Source organism: Rhamphochromis longiceps, linkage group LG17, assembly GCF_057381845.1.
Source record: "Rhamphochromis longiceps isolate RC_006_pf linkage group LG17, R_longiceps_female_GT1.1, whole genome shotgun sequence".
In the NCBI taxonomy this organism is placed as follows: Eukaryota; Metazoa; Chordata; class Actinopteri; order Cichliformes; family Cichlidae; genus Rhamphochromis; species Rhamphochromis longiceps.
In genome coordinates, this window is record NC_140573.1 from 42,119,177 (window position 1) to 42,139,375 (window position 20,199).

Genomic DNA, 20,199 nt, shown 5'->3' on the forward strand with positions numbered 1-20,199 from the left:
TGAATCTCCAGGGTTGTGGACCAGGCTACAGGCATAGAGATTGCCTCCTTCCCGATCTACAAGGTGCTGTTCTGTGCTCGAGGTCAAGAGGGCTCTGTGGAAGGTGACTGTTTTTCCTTCACCGAGAGTTACCGGAGCTCGGAGGACTTCCAGATTCATGTTTTCTCCTGCCACATCAAGGAGGCTGTGAGTTTTCTACTTCTTGTGACAAACTGCAGCATCAAACGTATTTTACTCCACAAAGACCCTCCTGTTGATGCAGCCAATGAAATAATTGATTAATTGACTGCTTTGAGCAGACACCAACATAATATTGTACCTTTACTGACTGACAGACAGACACTGACGCACTCTTCCTACAGCCTGCAAGGTTTTTGACCATTTCATGATATTCCATATTTTTGGGCTGCAAACTATGGCTGTCTTAGAACGGCTGTGAGATGTGTGGGTTGTCGTGTTGCAGTGATTTACCCACATAGTGTAACAAAATGGAAAAGTGAGCGCTGTACTCTTTAAAGAGAAGTGTGAATGTTGGGTTGTTGGACCTTTTGTGTTGTCCAGAAGCTGCAGACGAGGGTTTCGCGAGCAGCTTGGAGGTGGTTTGCATGTTCTACCTACACACAGACTCTAAAACAAGAACTTCACTGGACGACTGAAGGTTCAGCACATTTTTAGGGCTTTTGCAGCCGTGCAAGTTGAGAGGTGCTCTGAACAGGAAATCATGTTATTACAAATATTTTGTTTGTGTTTTGTATATGTGCTGTATTTTGATGTAAACATACCACGGAATTAGAAGTACTGACACTATTCAACCAGCTGAGGGCGCTGTTGTCTTTTTTCTTGCTCAGCTCTTCATTTGTGTATACAGAGTTATTTATTTGATATCTGTAGCTGATCCATACGTGATCACTCATGCTGTCTTTTTAATCATCTTTACCTGCAAAGCTTCCTCCGTCACTGACCATCTTCTCTTGTCCTCGTCCATCCAGGTCAGTCGTATCTTGTACAGCTTCTCTACGGCCTTTCGGCGTTCTTCACGACCAGCAGACATCAGAGACACGACGCTGTCCAGTCCACCTGACGGTGATCTCTATACCTTCACTGTTACATTGGAGATCAAAGAGGATGATGGCAAAGGCAACTACAAGTACATGATCACACGTGCAGAAATACACCTGCATTTCTCCTCTCTTCATCACAGGACTGTCAGGATGACAGATGTTGGGAAAGATTTAATGTATTTTATCTGGTATTTTATCACCTGCAAAGAGCATAAAGCTGATAATCTTAAATCATCTTATTACACGTAGAGATCAATTTTCATTTTCATGCTGTCTTCTGGTTTCTGAGATGGGATGAAGTGAAGAGACTGAACGGAGGACTTGTAATGTTTTGTCAATCACGCTCAGATTATTATAATTTCCCCAGAGAAAAGATCAGGAAAATAAGTTTACAGATGGCACTAACATGAGCATTATTGCACATGCAGTCATCTGGACTTGTGTAGTAATTCATCCTTCTTGCTCCCTACAGCCCCGTGCCCAAGGACAGAGAAAAGTTCTACTTCAAGCTGAGACAGTCCGTCCAAAAGAAGGTCGTGGTTTCAGTCCAACAGATGTGTAACAAGGAGCTGGGCATCGAGAGGTGAGCAGCACCCCGCTGCACTTATTCCCCGATCTCCTTAAATGTAATCTTAGCCTTCAGCTTTTAGTCCACTGTCACTTCAGGATAAGTAACAGCATTACAGACTTTATGGAAGTCTTATTGGTTAAGCTTCAGTGTGAGGAGACGTCCTTAAATGGTCATGTATGCTTGTCTGGGTCCTCCGGGGGACAGCGAGCAGCAGTCGGAGCTGTGCGCTGTTATAGTCAAAGCAGGCAGGAGTTACACAAATATTCAGTGCATGATAGAAAGTAGTTTCCTGTTCTAACTCTTCTTAATTCTGGCTGTTGGAGTTTGTTCTGGTGGTTGTTAATCATTGTTCACCAACACCATCTTACTGAGTTACTAAGCTTTAGCATTTCATACCGTGTAAAAGTGCAGTTTGACTCATTGAGCTGTTTGCGTCGCCCGGTTTCTTGCCCGTCTCGACTCTGCAGACTGAATGCAGGCTGCATCTGTGCAGCTCGCTGATATTGATTTGTGGATTGAACTTCCTGCGTCTTCCCTCCAGGTGTTTTGGGATGCTGCTGAGTCCAGGACAGAAAGTCTGCAACAGTGACATGCATCTACTAGAGATGGTGAGTAGCACAAACTCTAACTCGGCTCGCTGTGAAACCAGAAGATTGTTACAAGAAAATAATCCACCAGTTAATCCGTATGCAGGAATCGATGGGGAAGAGCTCTGACGGGAAGGCCTACATTATCACAGGAACTTGGAACCCCAACATGGCGGCCTTTCAACCACTGAATGAAGACACGCCTAAAGGTTATTACTCCTTTTCTTTCTTTTCTCCTTCTAGCTTGATGTGACCTGTTTTAGTTTGTAGAGGATAAAGTTTCAACACTGATCCGAGATACTTTATATGTTGCAAAGCCAACAACCGGGCTGCGTTTGCATTCTTGCCCTGAAAACGCCGCACAGCATAACAGCCCACGAGTACCTGTTTACTAGCCTTACAAACATGTGTATAAAATAAAAATACAAATGCAACAGGATTTATTTCCATACATTACTGTCGGTGCGACTGCTAAAAGCTCAAGGTCACATTTGGGAAAGCGCTCGCACTGGAGTGGGTGTGATAATTGCCTTAATCCATTCTGTGCTGTGTGGAAGCTGGCCGTGTGACCTACGGCTTGGCATGTTTTACATGTGGACGCATAAACAAATTGTGTCGAGCATCAGAGGTAACTGAGCTTTGGACGCTCACAAGAAATCCAATTAAAAGCAGCTTTCTGACTTGTCCTGCAAGTGAAACCTGCAGGTTTTAATGCAAGTTGATGTTGATGGAGGTAGTGAAGCTGAGCTCTGTACAGCTGAGCATCAATCTAGCTCTGTGCTAATTTTTAGTGACGTGTGGAGCCCTGTGCCGACCCTTTAAAAAGACAGATTAGAGGAAAATCGTATTTGAAACGTCTCATTATCGTGCATTTTGTAACGGTGTGGAAGTCTCGGTGCACGTGAGGCTTATGGACTTCTTTTAATAACAATCTGTGCAGTCAGGAGACTTAATCAACCATAGCTCAACTCCCTGCTGTGACGCTACGTCTCTTGCCTCGTTGTCCTTTTGTCTCCAGAACAGAAACATTAAGTGATTTGTTCATTTGGAGCTTTTTGTTATGAAGATGTTGTTGCATAAATCGAAACATCAGTTTAGAAGTGGTTGGTTAAGCTTTGGGTTTAGTTAGTAGTGTAAACTTTTCACTGAACAGTTGAACTTGCAGACATGTTGGGAACTTGGAGTGCTTATCCACCAGGGGGTGTGGCCTCCCTGCAGGATGTGTGGATTGTCTGCCTCACAGTAGAGCCCAGCACATGTGCATGTCTGGATTCATTGAGTGAGATTTGACTGAAGTTGCTGTTGTCTGTTTTCTGGGAAAGGGGAGCTGATGTGACGTGCCTGGTTTACCATTTAAAAACAATGAGAACACACCGATGCGCTGAATGCTTTGAAAGCTGAGCTATAGCTGACCGGCAATCGTACACACGCCTTAAATGTCACCTGCAACTCTGCAGCTGTAACAAAGAAAGAGACGGCACCAGTGTCTCATCATGCTTGCTTTTCCTGCAGATAAACAGGTCTTTATGACGGTGGCGGTGGACCTGGTGGTGACCGAAGTGGTGGAGCCAGTTCGCTTCCTGTTGGAAACTGTAGTCAGGGTCTATCCGTCAAACGAGCGCTTCTGGTACTTCAGCCGCAAGACCTTCAGTGAGACTTTCTACCTCAGACTCCGACAGGTATCTTTACTGAAACTTACAAAACCTCCCACATGTGCTTGTTTCCTTATAACAGGAGAGTGTGTAGATGACGTCAAAGCTTATCTGACAGACCGACTGTAAAATGTGAACGGACTGCTTCTTGTATGGCACTTTTCTACACAGGCACTCAAAACACTTCATACAGGCACTTTTTTTTTTTTTTACACTTTAGTGTTTTCTGTTGAGCATTAATAATCTGATTACTTCAGTATCTTGCCCAAGGTTACTCTGGCATGCAGACTGGAGCAGCCAGGGATCAAACCACCAACCTTCCAATCAGTAGATGATCTGCTCTCCCTCCTGAGCTACAGCCGCTCCGTAACATGAGACGTGGGTTTGTTTGATCGGATACTTTAAGGGCAGTATGTAATAGTTGGATTAGGTGGCTGAACGACATTCAAGATGAGATTTTATTATTATCCCTTTGTATTAGACACATTATTTACATTATTTTATGCACTTAGAATTTCAAATAATGTCCCAGTTTGAGTGGATGGCAGCTCGGGGGGTGAGTGGAGGTGGTCAGACTGAGGGGAAAAACGCACCTTCACTGATCAAATAAGCTAAAGGTCTGTGTTATAATGGTACTAATGTTTCATCTGCTAACTCTTTCCACTTGAACAGCTCCCAGTTTTCCTCCACGTGTAGTCTTCCTGTCTTATTAATAACTGCGTGACTATAACGAACATCAGAGTTTAAGTGTCGGATCTCTCCGTGCTGTAAAATTATACAGTAGACTGTGATATGTAGCGCGTGTCTGGATACACTGTCAACCTTCTCAATGCTGAATTAACAGCAACTTTGCCAAGTTTCATCTCATTTGATCTTATTGCAACTAAGGAACAGAACCATGGTTTGTTGGTGCCATCGCTGATTAAAGATGAGCTGCACGCTTCCTGTGTGAGGTGTTGGGGAATGTTTCAGACATTTTTGCCCTCTGGAATTCCCAATGACATTTCTTTGTTTAAAAAAAGTGCATCTTCACGCACCTCCCGCCCACAAAGGCGCTCCCGTCTGAGCGTTTGCTGCAGTTAAGCTGCAAGCTTCTGCTCCCTTGTTAAAAAGCGGATCACTTTTAGTGGGCCGTGGGGAGCTGGCGAAGCAGCGGAGTGTGGGGAAGGCTGGGATTGTGGGAGCTAAGCAGAGACTGTGTCTCATTATGTGCACGTGGGTAATTAACAGCAGCGGTTTGACTCGTCTGCCTGATTGCCTCTCTAGTTATCTCCTCAGTAAATGGAAGAGTGTTGGACTGGTGCTGTGGTTAAGAACTAATTAAAAGATAATATTGTGTGGAGGCTTTTGCACAAGATGGCAATCAGAGGTGACAGACATGCATATAAAATATGCAGTCCTATTGTCATGTTTTTGCCAAGAAAATTGAGCATCTGAAACACCAAAGAGTCAGTTCCTGTGTGTGCTTTACTAAAACAACAGGCAGCAAACCATCGTGCTGTAGGCTGGATGATTGGGCCGAATCCAAGATTAGTTCAAGATTGAGTTCCATGAATGAGTCCATACTAGACTTTAAAATTTATACAATTTCTTTTCCTCCCCGAAAGCAATAATAACAATTTACAGCAGTTAAACGATCAGCAGAGAGCGCATGTAAACGTTACAGTAGAATGCAAACAGGTTTGGGTCAGAATTTGTGTGAAACTTGGACATGGAGGGGTGCTGGTGCATTGATCCACTGCTGTGGAAGTCAAACAGTAAAAAACATTTATTGTGTCTACATCTTTAAAAAAAAATCAGCATCAGAGGTTTGTAATTGTAATTGTGCAGGTCCTGTGGCCAAGTGAAGGTGAACTGGAAGTTTTTGGGGAAACCTTTCACTTCCTAAATTCAGTTAAAGTCCTGGAAGTAAAAATCAGATCCGTTTTAAATGGATGGCTCCTAAACCAAGATAAGGATCCTAACACACATTAAAAATCTACAATGATTGACTTTACTGAAGATTTTGGCACAGGCCTCGATCCACTAACTGGACCTCCGTATAGTCCTTCAGAACCAGAACCCTTTGGCAGGAAGATGGGTAGTTAAAGAATCATTAGTAAAGTACTCGCTGTGCAGTATATGGAAGTTTCCGCCACAAAAGGATCCATAACTCGAAATTTCAAGTTAATAAATCGAAATTTCGAGTTAGCGCTGCCAATCAGTAATCTACGTGACTGACGTCATTTCCTCGTTACCCGGAAGCTGAAGCCCTCAGCTACAAATGCTACAGCTAAGCTACCGGTATTACATCCAGTCATGAATGCACAGATTGCTGAGTGTTTTCAGCCTGGCTTCAAAAATGATCCTTGTGTTATTAGCAGAATCACACGGCGTTACAGCCAACGCACTCTCGAAAGAGCCAGTTTGTTGCGACCCGGTTTTGAGTGCACGTTCCTCTGCGCCATGTGCTTCCGGGTAACAAGAAAGTGACCTCATTCACGTAGATTAGTGATTGGCAGAGCGAACTCGAAATTTCGAGTTAAGTCGATTTTTTTTTTTTTTTTTTTAAATGAATTTATTTTATTTATTTATTTTAGTGACATAAACGGGCTTCCATAGCAGTGTCCTCAAACGTTGTTCATTTATTTAAAAACTGTAAAACATGAAATTAAAATGATCTTGCTGAAAATATGAATGAAACATGATCTTTAATGTCCCGGACATTTTTTCTCCTTCATTGATGGAACTGTGGAGTGGGAGCACTCACGCTCGCATGGAAAAAATAAAGTGAGCCCGTAAAAGCTTTAGGTAGCCTTCAGAAAGTGTTGGGACTGTGAACAAAGAGACGATCAAAGCTCGTAGATGTAGCAAAGACTCTTTGCTATGTTTGCTACATTTGCACGGGACTGGTGCTTTCCTCACATCCTAACATTCAGCAAACAGTAACATTTGGCATGGAGATGTTCTTCCTTTATATATCAACAGTCTGGCTTAATCCCCGCTTTTATTATTTTCCTATAATCTCTTCCTGTTGGTGCTGTTTGTGCAGTGTGGCTTCTTTGGCCCAAATTTCACTTCAGATTTTATCATTGTTAATAATTTATCCTGTGGGGTTAACTATTCGCTGGCAGAGGCCAAAGCAAATTATCTTTCCTCGAGTTTTCTCTAAAAATAGGCCAGGCTTCATATTCTCTGCCAATTTGTGCTGTGAGTTGGTCATTAGACGCCGTGCAAGTGGGCCGATCAATACAGCTCATTGATCCGTTCTACCAGGTGGTGGAGCGCGGCAGCGGCGCTCGAGTGAATGAACGGCCCAGAAATCAACATCAGCTGCTTGTGACACCGAAGGTCGAGCTGACGACGTCTTTGTTCTCTCTGCATTTCTTCAGTCTGTTATGATGCTTTTCTTTTTTCCAGGTGTCCTTAATGTTGTATTTTAGTAATAATTACACTCTGGATTTAACATAAATAAATGAACATGTGTCATTAAAATTGAAGTAATTTCAAAGCATGGCTTGAAAAGACTTACACATTAATTCTACAGTGTAGCACACATTTTGATACAGGAATCCCCCCCCCCCCTTTTTTACACAACCTGACATTATTTGTCTGCGTGTTTACCCAGCAGGCACCAGAGAGGGGGGGTCAGAGTGACGCTATGTACGAGGTGGTGAGTCTCCAGAGGGAGATGGAAAGAAGCAATGAAGAAAAAGGACGCCTAGCATCACCCACTGAGGAAGAGGAGGCAGATGAAGGTACTGAGGTGTCTCTCTTTCGCTCTCTTTTTGGCTCTTTTGGCTTTAAATATTCGTTGGGCCATTCAAATGCAGTGTGAGACGTCTTTATTTCTCCTTCTGTCAATGACGGTGTGCTTTAACTCTTATTTAGAAAGCCGCCTCAAAACCACAAAAATGGAAAAAATGTGCCCTTTGTTGTTGAAGTCCTTCGACATGTTGGTGTAGCTGCACGTAACGATGTGTAAGTCCAAACTGACTTTTACCAGCCACACACTCGACGTGTTTCTGTGGCAGAGCCTTGTTCTTCAGTTTAATGTTTTATAATCATTTGCAAAGATGCATGGACATATTGCTGTATAATAATGATTTATATAGCGCTTTTCTAGGCACCCAAAGCGCTTTACAATGCCACTATTCATTCACTCGTACATTCACACACTGGTGGAGGCAGCTACAGGTGTAGCCACAGCTGCCCTGGGGCAGACTGAGAGGCGAGGCTGCCATATCGTGCCATCGGCCCCTCTGGCCAACACCAGTTGACAGGTAGGTGAAGATCTTGCCCAAGGACACAACGACTTTCTCTCCCACAGTCAACACAATACCCGTCATAATCACAAACAGAGAGCAACAGAATTATCATAAATCCAGTAACTCCAAAAATATTAATAACCTCCGGCCTCTTCAAAAATATCAACATCCATCCAACTCTATTGTCAAAAATCCACCAGTCTCAATCAGTATGGCACTTTTAAATGTACGCTCTCTGTCGAACAAGTCTTTTATTATTAATGATTTAATTTTAGATAATAAACTTGACTGTTTATTTTTAACTGAAACATGGCTGGGTTCGGATGCACCAGTTGTTCTCACTGAGGCCTCCCCACCAAATTTTAATTTCTCTTTTTCTATTAGAAGTGGTGAGAGAGGTGGTGGGACTGCATCTTTAGCCAACAACACACTCACCTCCAAACAAATTTTATTTGATAATTTTACCACTTTTGAATTCCATGCTATTGTTTTCAGCAGCCCTCCAGTTTTATCTGTCACAGTTTATAGACCACCTAAAGACAGCGCTGCTTTTATCAAGGAATTCTCAGAATTTTTAACAAACATACATTCAAACTATAATATGATAATTTTAACCTGCACATAGATAATCCTTCTGACCCTGCAACAAAAGAATTCTTAAACATTCTTCACTGTTTGGATTTTACCCAGCACGTCACACAGCCGACTCACAACAGAGGACACACTCTGGACCTGGTCATCACCCATGGGCTGTCCACCAGTGTGTCCTCTGTTGTTGACTTGGCTGTCTCTGACCACTACTGTGTGTTTTTTAACATCACCGGTTTTATTCAGCGGGAGACCTCGGTGCGAACTGTGAGGAGGCGCTATCTAACCTCTGAAGTGGCTGCAAATCTTACCAGGGTTTTAGACGAATGCCCCCCTGTGATTTTACCTGCATCCTGCGATTTGATTTTTAGTTATTTCAACAGCAAACTGAAGAAAAGCCTTGACTCCGTTGCTCCACTCACCACCAAAAAGATTAACGTAAAACATGCATCACCCTGGAGAAACGAAGAAGTCAAAAAACTCAAAAGAAATTGCAGGGCAGCAGAAAGGAGATGGAGGAAAAATAAAAATACTATCAACCATCAAATATTTTGCGAGCAACTTAAAGTGTACAATAATACATTAAGGAAGTCAAGAAATTCATACTTCGCCAAAATAATCAGTAATAACAAAAATAATCCCAAGGTCCTCTTTTCCACCATAGATCATTTATTTAACCCTGATTTTAACAGCTCCCAAAGAAGCCCACAGACTCGCTCTGTGAGCAGTTTGCAGACCACTTCAGGGGAAAGATCAGCGCCATCAGATCTGATATTTTATCTAATCGCCATATGATTGTAAACACATCTGAGGGCTCGATTGTACCTGAGGAGACACTGGACAGCTTTGTCCTGGTTAATGCTGAGAACCTTAAGAAAGTTTTCTCCACAGTGAGACCCACCACATGTCTTTTAGATCCAATCCCTTCTTCACTCTTTAAAACACTTTATGGATTTTTTGAGGCTGAGCTTTTATACATGATGAATTGCTCTCTTCAGTTGGGTGTCCTCCTGCTGCCTTTAAAACGGCGGTGGTGAGACCCCTTCTGAAGAAGAGCAATTTGGATTGTAATGATTTTAATAACTACAGACCTGTATCCAACTCACCATTTTTAAGTAAAGTCTTAGAAAAACTTGTTTTTACTCAGATTACTGATTTTCTCAATGATAGACAGATCCTGGAGATATTCCAGTCTGGATTTAGGGTGAACCACAGCACAGAGACTGCTCTCCTAAAGGTTTTAAATGATCTTAGATGTAACTGGGACTCCCAAAAGCTCTCAGTCCTGGTGCTACTGGATCTAAGCGCAGCCTTTGATACAGTAGACCACGCTATTCTTTTAAACAGACTGAAACACATGGTGGGCCTCTCTGGTGCTGTACACAACTGGTTCACTTCCTATCTCTCTGACAGAACTTTTATGGTGAGTATGGATACATGCTCCTCTAAGATCCATAAAATGACATGTGGTGTGCCTCAAGGGTCGGTTCTAGGCCCTGTACTTTTTAATTTGTATATGTTGCCTCTCGGCGGTGTCATCAGGAGGCATGGAGTGAACTTCCACAGTTACGCTGATGACACGCAGCTGTACATCTCCGTGTCTCCTGATGACACCAGACAAATGGATGCCCTCTTTAACTGTGTCTTGGATATAAGATCTTGGATGGCAGAAAACTTTTTACAACTTAACCAGGACAAAACTGAAGTTTTAATTGTCGGTCCTGAGGCTCAGAGAGAGAAACTCTTGCCTAAATTAGAGGCATTTTCACTATGTCCTTCGCTACAAGTGAAAAACCTGGGTGTTATTTTTGACTCTGAGCTTGGTTTTATCCCACATATTAAACATGTAACAAAAATTGGATTTTATCATCTAAAAAATATAGCCAGAGTCCGCCCTATTCTCTCTCGGGCCAACACGGAGATGCTGATGCATGCTTTCATTACCAGTCGCATTGATTACTGTAATGCCCTGCTCTCTGGTCTTCCTAAGAAGAATATTTCAACTTTACAACTCTTGCAAAACTCGGCAGCTCGTGTGCTGACGAAGACCAGAGGGCGGGCCCACATTACACCGGTTTTAGAATCGCTGCACTGGCTCCCCGTGTGTTTCAGGATCGATTTTAAAGTTCTTTTACTGGTTTTTAAATGTCTTAATGGTCTTGGGCCTTCTTATCTCTCAGATCTGCTTTTACCATACGAACCCTCGCGGACCCTGAGGTCCTCTGGTACTGGCCTTTTGATTGTCCCTAAAGTCAGGACACATACTCACGGAGAGGCAGCTTTTCAGTGGTATGGTCCTCGTCTGTGGAACAGCCTGCCGGAGGAGCTCAGGGCTGCAGAGAACGTACATGTTTTTAAGAACAGGCTCAAGACCACCTTTTTAATTTAGCTTTCACCTAACGTTTATTTATTTTATGCTTATTTATTCTATCCTGTTATTCTATTATTAATTTAGGATTTACCTAATATTTGTTTGATTTTATTCTTATTCATTTTTTAATCTTCTTATTCTATTTATATTTATATTGTATCCTGTTCTTATTTATTTTATCATTTTACCCTATATATATTGTATTGCGTCATATCTCCAGTGTTTCCTCGGAGGGCGCTCTCTGCACCGGGGCTGTGATTGACCGTGGCTGCTGGGTCTCTCGGGTCCTCTCAGCCTGGCTGGGGGGCTCCTTTGCCTCCCTCCTGCTGTGTGCCCAGCCTGGAGGCTGCGGTCTGTGACCGGCTCCCGGTGCAGACGGCTCTCTGTTATAATGTTTCCTCACTTGGCTCATGCGAGCCCAGCCCAATTTTTACTCTTTAAGTGTGTGTGTGTGTGTGTATGTGTGTGTGGGTGGGGGGATATATGTGTATTGAGAGTGTGGGGAGTGAGTTGGAGGGTGGGGTGGGCTGCTTTTAACTATGTAAAGCACTTTGTGCTACATTTTTCTCTGTATGAAAAGTGCTTTATAAATAAAGATTGATTGACTGAGACGGACAGAGCTGGGGATCAAACTGGCAACCTTCTGGTTACAAGATGAGCTTCCCAACCCCCTGAGCCGCGGTCTTCCAACGGAGCTGTGTGTGTTTGAAAGTGTTGATACGGGTCCTGTGGGGATGTGCGCGGCAAGCCACGTGATTCTTGTGATGCAACACATTTTATATACTCGTTACATTGAGACCAGTGGGAGGCAAAGATGCATTCTTTCTCCCTTCCTCTTCCTTCTGGCCATTGGACTGCAATAGACCAAGATGTCTTTGGGATACCTTGGCATCCACCAACACGTCTGAAGGACCCTGCCTGTGCAGATGATCAGCTCTGTTGGCTCACATCTGGAAGAACATGAAGACCAGGACATCAAGCTTGGGGCAAGAGGCGGCCAAAGTGGGCTTGGAGGTCAGCGGGAACAAGCGGGGTCATGTATTTAGTATTTTAGTATTTATTTATTTATTGTCATTGTCAGAGAACAATGAAATTGCATTTGGGGCTTCCGTACAACCCGTAAATAAAATAATGAAGAAAATAATAAATACCCCTTAAAACCCAAGTGTAAATATTTAACCCAGTGTGACTCCAGTGCAATAAGACAATCCTTAGCAACAACATGAGAACATGACAAGTAAACATGAGAACCTGACAAGTAAGTTCATTGCTATTAAGAAGTTGGATATGGTTATTGTCCGTGAGAGGGGGGCAGAGAGTTCAGGAGCCTCACAGCCTGTGGATACAGGCTGTTGGCCAGTCTGGATGTTCTGGCCTGTATAGACCTGTACCTTCTCCCTGAGGGCAGCAGATGGAAAAGGTGGCACGCAGGGTGATGTTGGTCCCGCAGGATACTGTGCACCCTCCTCAGACAGCGAGTGGGGAAGATATTACTGATCTCTGGCAGACTTGTTCCAATAATTCTGCCAGCTTCTTTCACCACCCGCTGGAGTGCTTGCTGATCGGCCTTGGTGCAGCTGGGGAACCACACTAGAAATCCATACGTCAGAACGCTGCTGATGGCACAGTTGTAGAAGTTCAACATCAGAGATCTGGGAATGTGTGCGCTCCGCAGTCTCCTCAGGTAGTAGAGGCGCTGTTGGGCCTTCCGTACAACTGAGGTGATATGGTTGCCCCAGGACAGGTCCTCGGTCACAGTTACCCCCAAGAATTTAAAACTGCTCACCCTCTCCACCGCCTCACTGCCAATGAAGAGAGGCAGATGGTTGTTATGACCCCTCTTCCGGAAATCTACAATGATCTCCTTGGTCTTTTTGGTGTTTAAGACCAAGTTATTGTCGTGGCACCATGACTCTAGTTGTTGCACCTCTGTCCTATAGTTTGTCTCATCATTGTCGGATATAAGTCCGAGCACTGTGGTGTCATCTGCAAACTTAACAATGAGATTGGACGCGCAGGAGGAAATACAGTCATGGGTGAAGAGAGTGTATAGCAGAGGGCTCAGAACACACCCCTGAGGGGCACCGGTGTTGACCACAAGGGTGGAAGAGGTGTTCTTACCCACTCTGACACTCTGTCTGCGATTAGTGAGGAAGTCCACAATCCAGTTGCACAGAGAGGAGTTGAGTCCCAGTTGGTGGAGTTTGGGACGGAGTTTATATGGCCGGATGGTATTAAAAGCCGAGCTGTAGTCTACAAAGAGGAGCCGTGCATAGGTGTTCCTGTGTTCCAGGTGCTCCAGTAATGTGTGCAGCACTGTGGCGATCGCATCCTCGGTTGACCGGTTCTCCCTGTATGCAAACTGGTGCGAGTCCAGGGATGGTGGAAAAGCAGCTCTGATGTGTTTGATGACCAGTCTCTCCAGGCATTTGGCGGGAATGGGGGTGAGTGCCACAGGTCTGAAATCGTTCAGACATGTGACATTTGACTGTTTTGGGATGGGAACGATGGTTGCTGCTTTGAAACAGGATGGTACCAGTGAACAGGACAACGAGGTGTTATATATAGAGGTGAAGACGTCCGCCAGGTCCGCAGCACAGTCTTTTAGCACCCGGCCCAGCACTCCATCTGGCCCGGCCGCCTTCCATGAGGATCAGTGACGCCGTTATTCACCCACCTCGGCCGCAACCTTGCAAGCGCGCAGATGCTGATCATGACATAGTGTGTCAGATCGTGAAAGCAGGTGCGGTCTTCCAGCAGCTTCGGCTCATCTGGTTGACCCCAAACATCGATCTGGGGAAGAAGATTCGTCTGCTCGTTATACCTACCGCGATCTACGCTTGTGAGACGCGGAAACAATCAGCCAAAATCGCCAAAAGATCCCCAGCAGATCCTGTGCGTCTCTTACCGGGACCGTGTCACCAATGAAGAAGTCCGCCGCACTGCCACGCGTCCTCTCTATGACAGTGTGACTGAGCGGCGTGTGTGCTTTGGAGGTCACATTCTACGCCAACTCCAGAATAATGACAAGATGCTGCAGGTGCAAACTGTCTGAATCCAGTGGCTGCTGTCCTGCGTGTTGATTAAACTGTTGACTCTTTGCTGCATCTAAACACGACGGCTTTAGATGATATGCCAGAGCACACTGACTTTTTCACCATCAGTAACTGCAGCGCTGCCAGAGAAATGGAGGCGAAACATTAATGACACCAACACTGGCTGTTAGACCCAGTGGTCCTCAAACATGACCCAGTTTCAGTTCACTAATATAAACAGGACTCTCATTTCCACCTGAGCGCTGTTGGTGCAAGTGTCGCAATTTAGACCACGCACATCATGTCGGTGCTGATTTGGAAAATGACACGAGCTCGCATGTGCAAATATACCCCGTCCACACATTCTGATGTAGTTTCTGAAGTACTCTTACTTCTTTGCAGCCGCAATTTATTCAAATAAAGATCATGTCAATGAATTACTACATGAAATTTTAGTTGTCATAAAGCTTGATGTGACTGTAACCGTTTGTTAAAAATAACAAGAATATTAAGAAATGGTTAAAAAAATGGATACAGAGAGGTGTGTGTGTGTGTGTGTGTGTGTGTGTGTGTGTGTGTGTGTGTGCGTGTGTCTGCGTGTGCGCGTGTCTGCGTGTGCGCGTGTGTGCGCGTGTGCGCGTGCATGCATATAACATTTGGCCTGCTTTAAAAAGTCATAGGTTAACTGTGTTGCTGACCCAACTTCATTCTCAGCCTATATTTACACACATGTTTAAACAACAGCTGCTCCGTTAAATCCGTTTGATTTTTAGCTGCAAACAGGAAACGGGACCATTCGCCTTCAAAGTTGTGATTGCAGTGTTGAAGTTTCACTGTAGCTCAGCGTATGTTGAGGATGTTTGCAGACAAGTCGGCCTTTTTCATGCAGGCCGCTTGAAGGTGCGAGCTTTCACTGGAGGTTTTCGGTGCACCCTCTTTGTGACCAATTTCACCAGGTCGCAACCTCCAGCGGTCACTCAGCCGACCTTTGACCCAGCAACGGTGGCACAATGCACCAGGTTACAGAAACCAAGAGATGCATAACTGGCTGAAATTGCACCAAAGCGGCGAATATGATGTCGCTTTGTTGTACGACACTTCACCAGGGTGAGAACGGCCAGCATCTTCATCGTGCTCCTTTTAGTAATGTAGCAGATGCTCTGCAGCAATGGTAACTCATGGCTCTGCATTGCTTTGGAAAGAGCACTCTACTGTAGATGCAGATCATGGATCTGGTCTCACTCCTTACACTCCCACTAATCTCTCGAGTTTACATGTCAGTAGGTTCCATCTGCACGGCAAACCAAAAACGTTTTAATGTAATACAGTTTTATGTGATTTTACTCTCCCACTGAAGTAAAATCTAAGCTTCTAAATTAAATCAACTTCTAAACACTTCAGAGCTGCCATAAAACATGACTTGATCTCATCGTCTCCGTCCTCTCTGCTGCTGATGTAAACGCTTCTCTACTTTTTCTCTCCCCTCCTTGAACAGAAGACAAAAATTGTATTTCCTGTGTCTGTCTGCCGACTCGTTGAAGCCACCCTGGCATCTGGTGCTGTGAGAGCCTTTGAAAGGGCCTTTTTTATATAACGCCCGCTTCTCCCCCAGAGCTGAAAATTGGAGGCGCTCGGGGCCGTGGAGGTGGAGGCCAGCCCCATTGTGTGCAGAAATAAATACAGTCGGGTGTAGATGCCACTGCTGTGTGCCAACACGCTCCGTTCACGTGGACGCCCCCACAGCCCTCGCTACAATGTGGACAATGGCCCCAAAGCTGATGTGCTTTTCTTTCACATCATACTTTGTCTGTGCATCCGTGTGTGTTGTTTTTATCATACAATCACTTCCCATTTTTATACATGTTCCTTTGGTTTATCACAGAGGCTTGATTTGTTCACTGCACTGCTGTCATGTTAGATTTGTAGTTCATTAGAGTAAAAGATGGAATTTAAAACGTCTTCATGCCGTTAACTGGAAATTTCTGCTTGCTTTAACATAGACAAACCAATCCATTAGTGCTTTCAACATGACATGAATCCCACAGTCAGTGTGCAGCCCCTTCTGCAGATTTAAAGGTAAAGGTAATGGCCTTCGTCTTCAGTTTCTTTTTATTTTTTATCAGCGAGTGCGCCGGCAGTTGGAATGCATTTGCGCTTCCTGGCCTTGGAAAATCTGAGGACAGATGTAGCTGCTTTGTGCTGCGTCTGAGCCATTTGAAAGGACTCATCAAGCATTTATAAAGACCTGAAAAGCTTCTGCTAAAGGCTTTGAGGACATATAGGAGCAGCGGTGCAGTCAGTGTAGTGGCTGCACGCTCTGGAAGAAAATGTCAGCCTGACACTTACCCTGTCCGGCGTCAGGCCTGCCAAAGCATCCTGTTATTTTCATCTCTGTGATATCATGAAGGAAACTATGACAGGTCTTAATTTTTGGACACACAGTGGGACTCATCATCATTAAGTTGATAAGTTTTGTTTGGTTCAACGTTAATTTTACCTTTTTAAAAAAATTATTTTCTTGTTAAGGCAACAGCATTTTTCTTTTGCGGTTTTTAGTTTTGTCCTCTCGTTTTGTTTCTAGTTCCCCTTTAAACAATATAAAACTGTAGGAATAATCATGAAGGTCCATAATGAAGTAAGGCGCCCTCTAGTGCGTGCATCTGTCAGCACCTGTTTCTGTGCAGCATAGTCACTGACGCCACGTCCGTATCACAACATGCAGTGTGGATCTGTGCGTTTGCTCTCGTGGGTGCTTTCTGTGTGGGGATCAGTTCCTCTCTCCAGCAGCAGAGCAGGCCAGACAGTCAATTAGTGCTTCTGCATCTAAACACAAGTGGTTCGCAGTGCTGATTGCCTCTTGTCTGCCTCACGAACCATCAGGCAGAAGAACGGCAATAATGGAAGGTGTAGGCGCTGCACAGGCACTCCTTCCTCCATTTAAACTGTGAGATCGATATTAACAGGTTTGAAAATGTGCATTGCGTATCAGAGTAGCTTAATATGGATTTATTAGTTGGGTGCAGATATCGGAAAGAATATCTTATCTGCCTGGCTCTTGCACAGCAGTCACAGAAACGGTCACAGCTCTCCTGGTAGGTGGCAAAATGCTCGAATGCAAACTGTCGTGCTCCCTCTGTGTTTATTAAGTGCTGAGTGACTGAAAGGACGACACATTCAGCTTTACCTGGAGTTAAAGGTCAAGATGTTTGTCTCTCTAACTGCATGCTCAGGTATACAAGGGTATACGTGCTCCTAACACACATTAATATTGCTTTACTAGCTCATCGGTGCGACTGTAGTGAAGTGAGATGAACCTAACTCTGGGTACGACTGTTTGCGATCCTCCTCGACTTCTCAGTTGATTGCAACTCTCATTACTTTCTTTCTGTATGTTACACGTTAACGTGACCTGTGGATTGCGATGGATCGTGAACCTCTACATCACCGGCGTCCTGTTCTGTGTCTTGCAGATAGCGACAGTGAAATTTCCAGTGGAACCGGCGACGTTTCCAAAGACTGTCCTGAGAAAATCCTCGAGTCCTGGGGAGGAATCCTCAATAGATGGTGAGGCAAAATGTGAACACACTGAGACCGAATGACAAAATACGTGCAGTGGCACTAAGCAGTGGAAGAAATGCACCATAGCAATCACAGTATCCACAATTCAACTGACCCAGCATGACAATAGCTGGGTGGCAGTCTGCTTTAGCTGAGGGCTCCTTCCATAGCAATGAACCTTCATCTGTAGCTTGACTCGTGCTAAGATTGTGATGCAGGTTAAAGAAAACTCTCGATGATTGAAAAATGGGTAAAACTAAAGGAAATTGGCAGTTTAGGCTCATGTTAAATCCCAGTTTTTATTGATTTTAAAACGTTAAGCTTGATTCGTACAGCCAAGTGTTTCCAGCTGGACTGACTGTAGCTTTTAGTTGTTTGGTCAGATATTAACCAAAGTGCAGAACATTTAGAATCGTTCGCACCTCCTTAAAATCAGAAAAGTCGGCTCCACTTTGCCTCATACACGGTGTGATTTCCACTACAGCACCTTGACTGTTTTATGATCCCAGTTCTTATGGATTACCTACTCGAACTGCAGCTGAGACATTTTAATGAATTACCCTCGTCTTTGTCCCCACTCCAGATGGAGCGAGCTAAAGCGCGGCGCCTAATAGAACGGCCAGTTTAAAAAACAACGTTTTTATTTGTTACTTCTTTAATTAATGTGTTGCAACAAAAAGCGTTTGTTACAGTAACTGCTGCTGATAAATTCAGCTTCAGACGCAGTCGTTAGAAAGAATAAGAGACGCTTGGTGCCGTTTTCCTTTCAGCTGCACCGACATCATGAAGTGAGTTTTGTTGGGGAAGTGCATTCATATGCCTTCAATGAATGTGTCATGAGAATATTTCAAGCATCATTAAAAAGAGATGACAGTGTATTTTTCTAAAGGAGGATTTTTTGTTTTTTTGGGAGCGTGGCACTGATGTGCATCAGCAGTGGTGCACTTTCTGCTGTTAGTGAAATAGTTTCATGACACTCGATCACTGCTGTAATAAAGCAATACATCAGTAAACTGAGTGAAGCTGAGTTAATGTTGTTGTATCTTTATCATTAAGATTTACACTTCAGAAGGTGCGAAATTAAAGCTCCTGTCTTGTCACAGCAAAGAAGTGATTGTCAAAGAGCTGCACGTAAAGTCAAGTGGCTGAATCGACATTGTAAAATAATGTGTGTGTGTGTGTGTGTGTGTGTGTGTACATCAGGCATGGGAACCTGTCCACTCGCCCGAAAGGTTTGTCCTCATTGGTCCGCAGCGGCATTCCTGAGCCACTCAGAGCTGAAGTCTGGCAGCTGCTGGCTGGTTGCCACGACAACCATGACCTGCTTGAGCACTACCGCATCCTCATCACCAAGGTAAACGCACGCGCACAGCAGGGATGGACAGCTGCTAATAAGAGTGCATTTCTAAAAGAAACACTGACGTAAGACTTTTCTACCACATCCTCACCTGAGGGCCGGCGAGGCGGCAACAAATCCACGGTTTTCATTATATTTGACCCTAAGATCTGATGTCGGCACATTCCTCCTGTGAATATGAACCGTGAGAGTGTTTTCTTTGTGTCGATGTTGTGCTTCCACGCTTTTAGCTGTAGCCGCCATTTTTGCCGTGCTTAAGTGAAAACCAGACGGCGAGTGTGAATTGTTACGAGATCTCGTCACTGCGATGAGAGTGAATGAGGAAATGTGTTTCTGTACTGCGTACAAATCTGCGTCTCACCAACGCTTTTGTTACAGCTGTTCCTCTGAACTGTGTGTCAAATCGGAGAAGGCTGTAATTTAACGGTGACATTTAAAGGCACGCGGCGCCGTCTCGGGACTGTGACGGCTCGTGCTGCCCTTTGGCCTCCCACGGAGCAGGAATTCAAAGTGAATTTTTGGACCTGTAGTATTTAACTATTGCTTGTTGTTCTGGCTGCGTTCAGGTATAGCACACGGGCTTGCACAAAACTTTTAGCCGCAGTGTCACACTGGAGGAACGGCTCTCCAGGCTCTCTGAAGGTCCTGTTTCATAATGTGCCATTTAACTGTGGCTTTATTTATATACTTCTGTTATAGTTTCATCTGATCTTTCTTAACTTCTTATAAACGAGTAAGTCGAGCGCCCAACTGTACCTAAATGCGGCGGCAGAAGGATGGAGATCTTCAGTTTCATTGGTAATAAAATCGTTTTTTCTCTTTGCAGCACAGAGGCCAGTGAAAGCACCTGCCTCAATCAATAAGCACTAACAGAGAGAAAGCAATAGGGGTGTCGACATGAAGCGTGGAAAATTGAGCCAGCAAAGAGTGTGAACCCACAAATATTAGGTTTTAGTGACTGAAGGGAGAAAGGGAACGCGTGCAAATGCCAGGATAGCGACTTTCACTGCTGTGTGGATATCTCTGGTCCTTCTTTTTCTGTTATCGTTATCCCTCGTCTTTCTTTTTCGTCTTCTGTAGGAACCGTCTTCTTGCTCTTCTTAGATTTCCCTGTGCCCCTCTCTGCCTCTCCTATGCTCCTGTTACATAAGACTAAGCTTCTGTTGTTCAGC

General features: G+C 44.3%; 1 protein-coding gene across 2 annotated transcripts in view; it reads left to right on the forward strand.

The window, feature by feature from the left end:
- Positions 1-20,199, forward strand: part of rabgap1l (RAB GTPase activating protein 1-like) — a 97,591-nt gene that overhangs the window by 8,749 nt on the left and 68,643 nt on the right. For both annotated transcript variants that reach the window (XM_085386428.1, XM_085386429.1), the window contains exons 5-13: positions 12-186; positions 990-1,147; positions 1,534-1,644; positions 2,174-2,240; positions 2,326-2,428; positions 3,732-3,898; positions 7,479-7,608; positions 17,583-17,676; positions 18,874-19,024. In XM_085386428.1, coding sequence (XP_085242554.1) covers positions 12-186; positions 990-1,147; positions 1,534-1,644; positions 2,174-2,240; positions 2,326-2,428; positions 3,732-3,898; positions 7,479-7,608; positions 17,583-17,676; positions 18,874-19,024 — 1,156 coding nt within the window. The remainder of the gene's footprint in view (positions 1-11; positions 187-989; positions 1,148-1,533; positions 1,645-2,173; positions 2,241-2,325; positions 2,429-3,731; positions 3,899-7,478; positions 7,609-17,582; positions 17,677-18,873; positions 19,025-20,199) is intronic.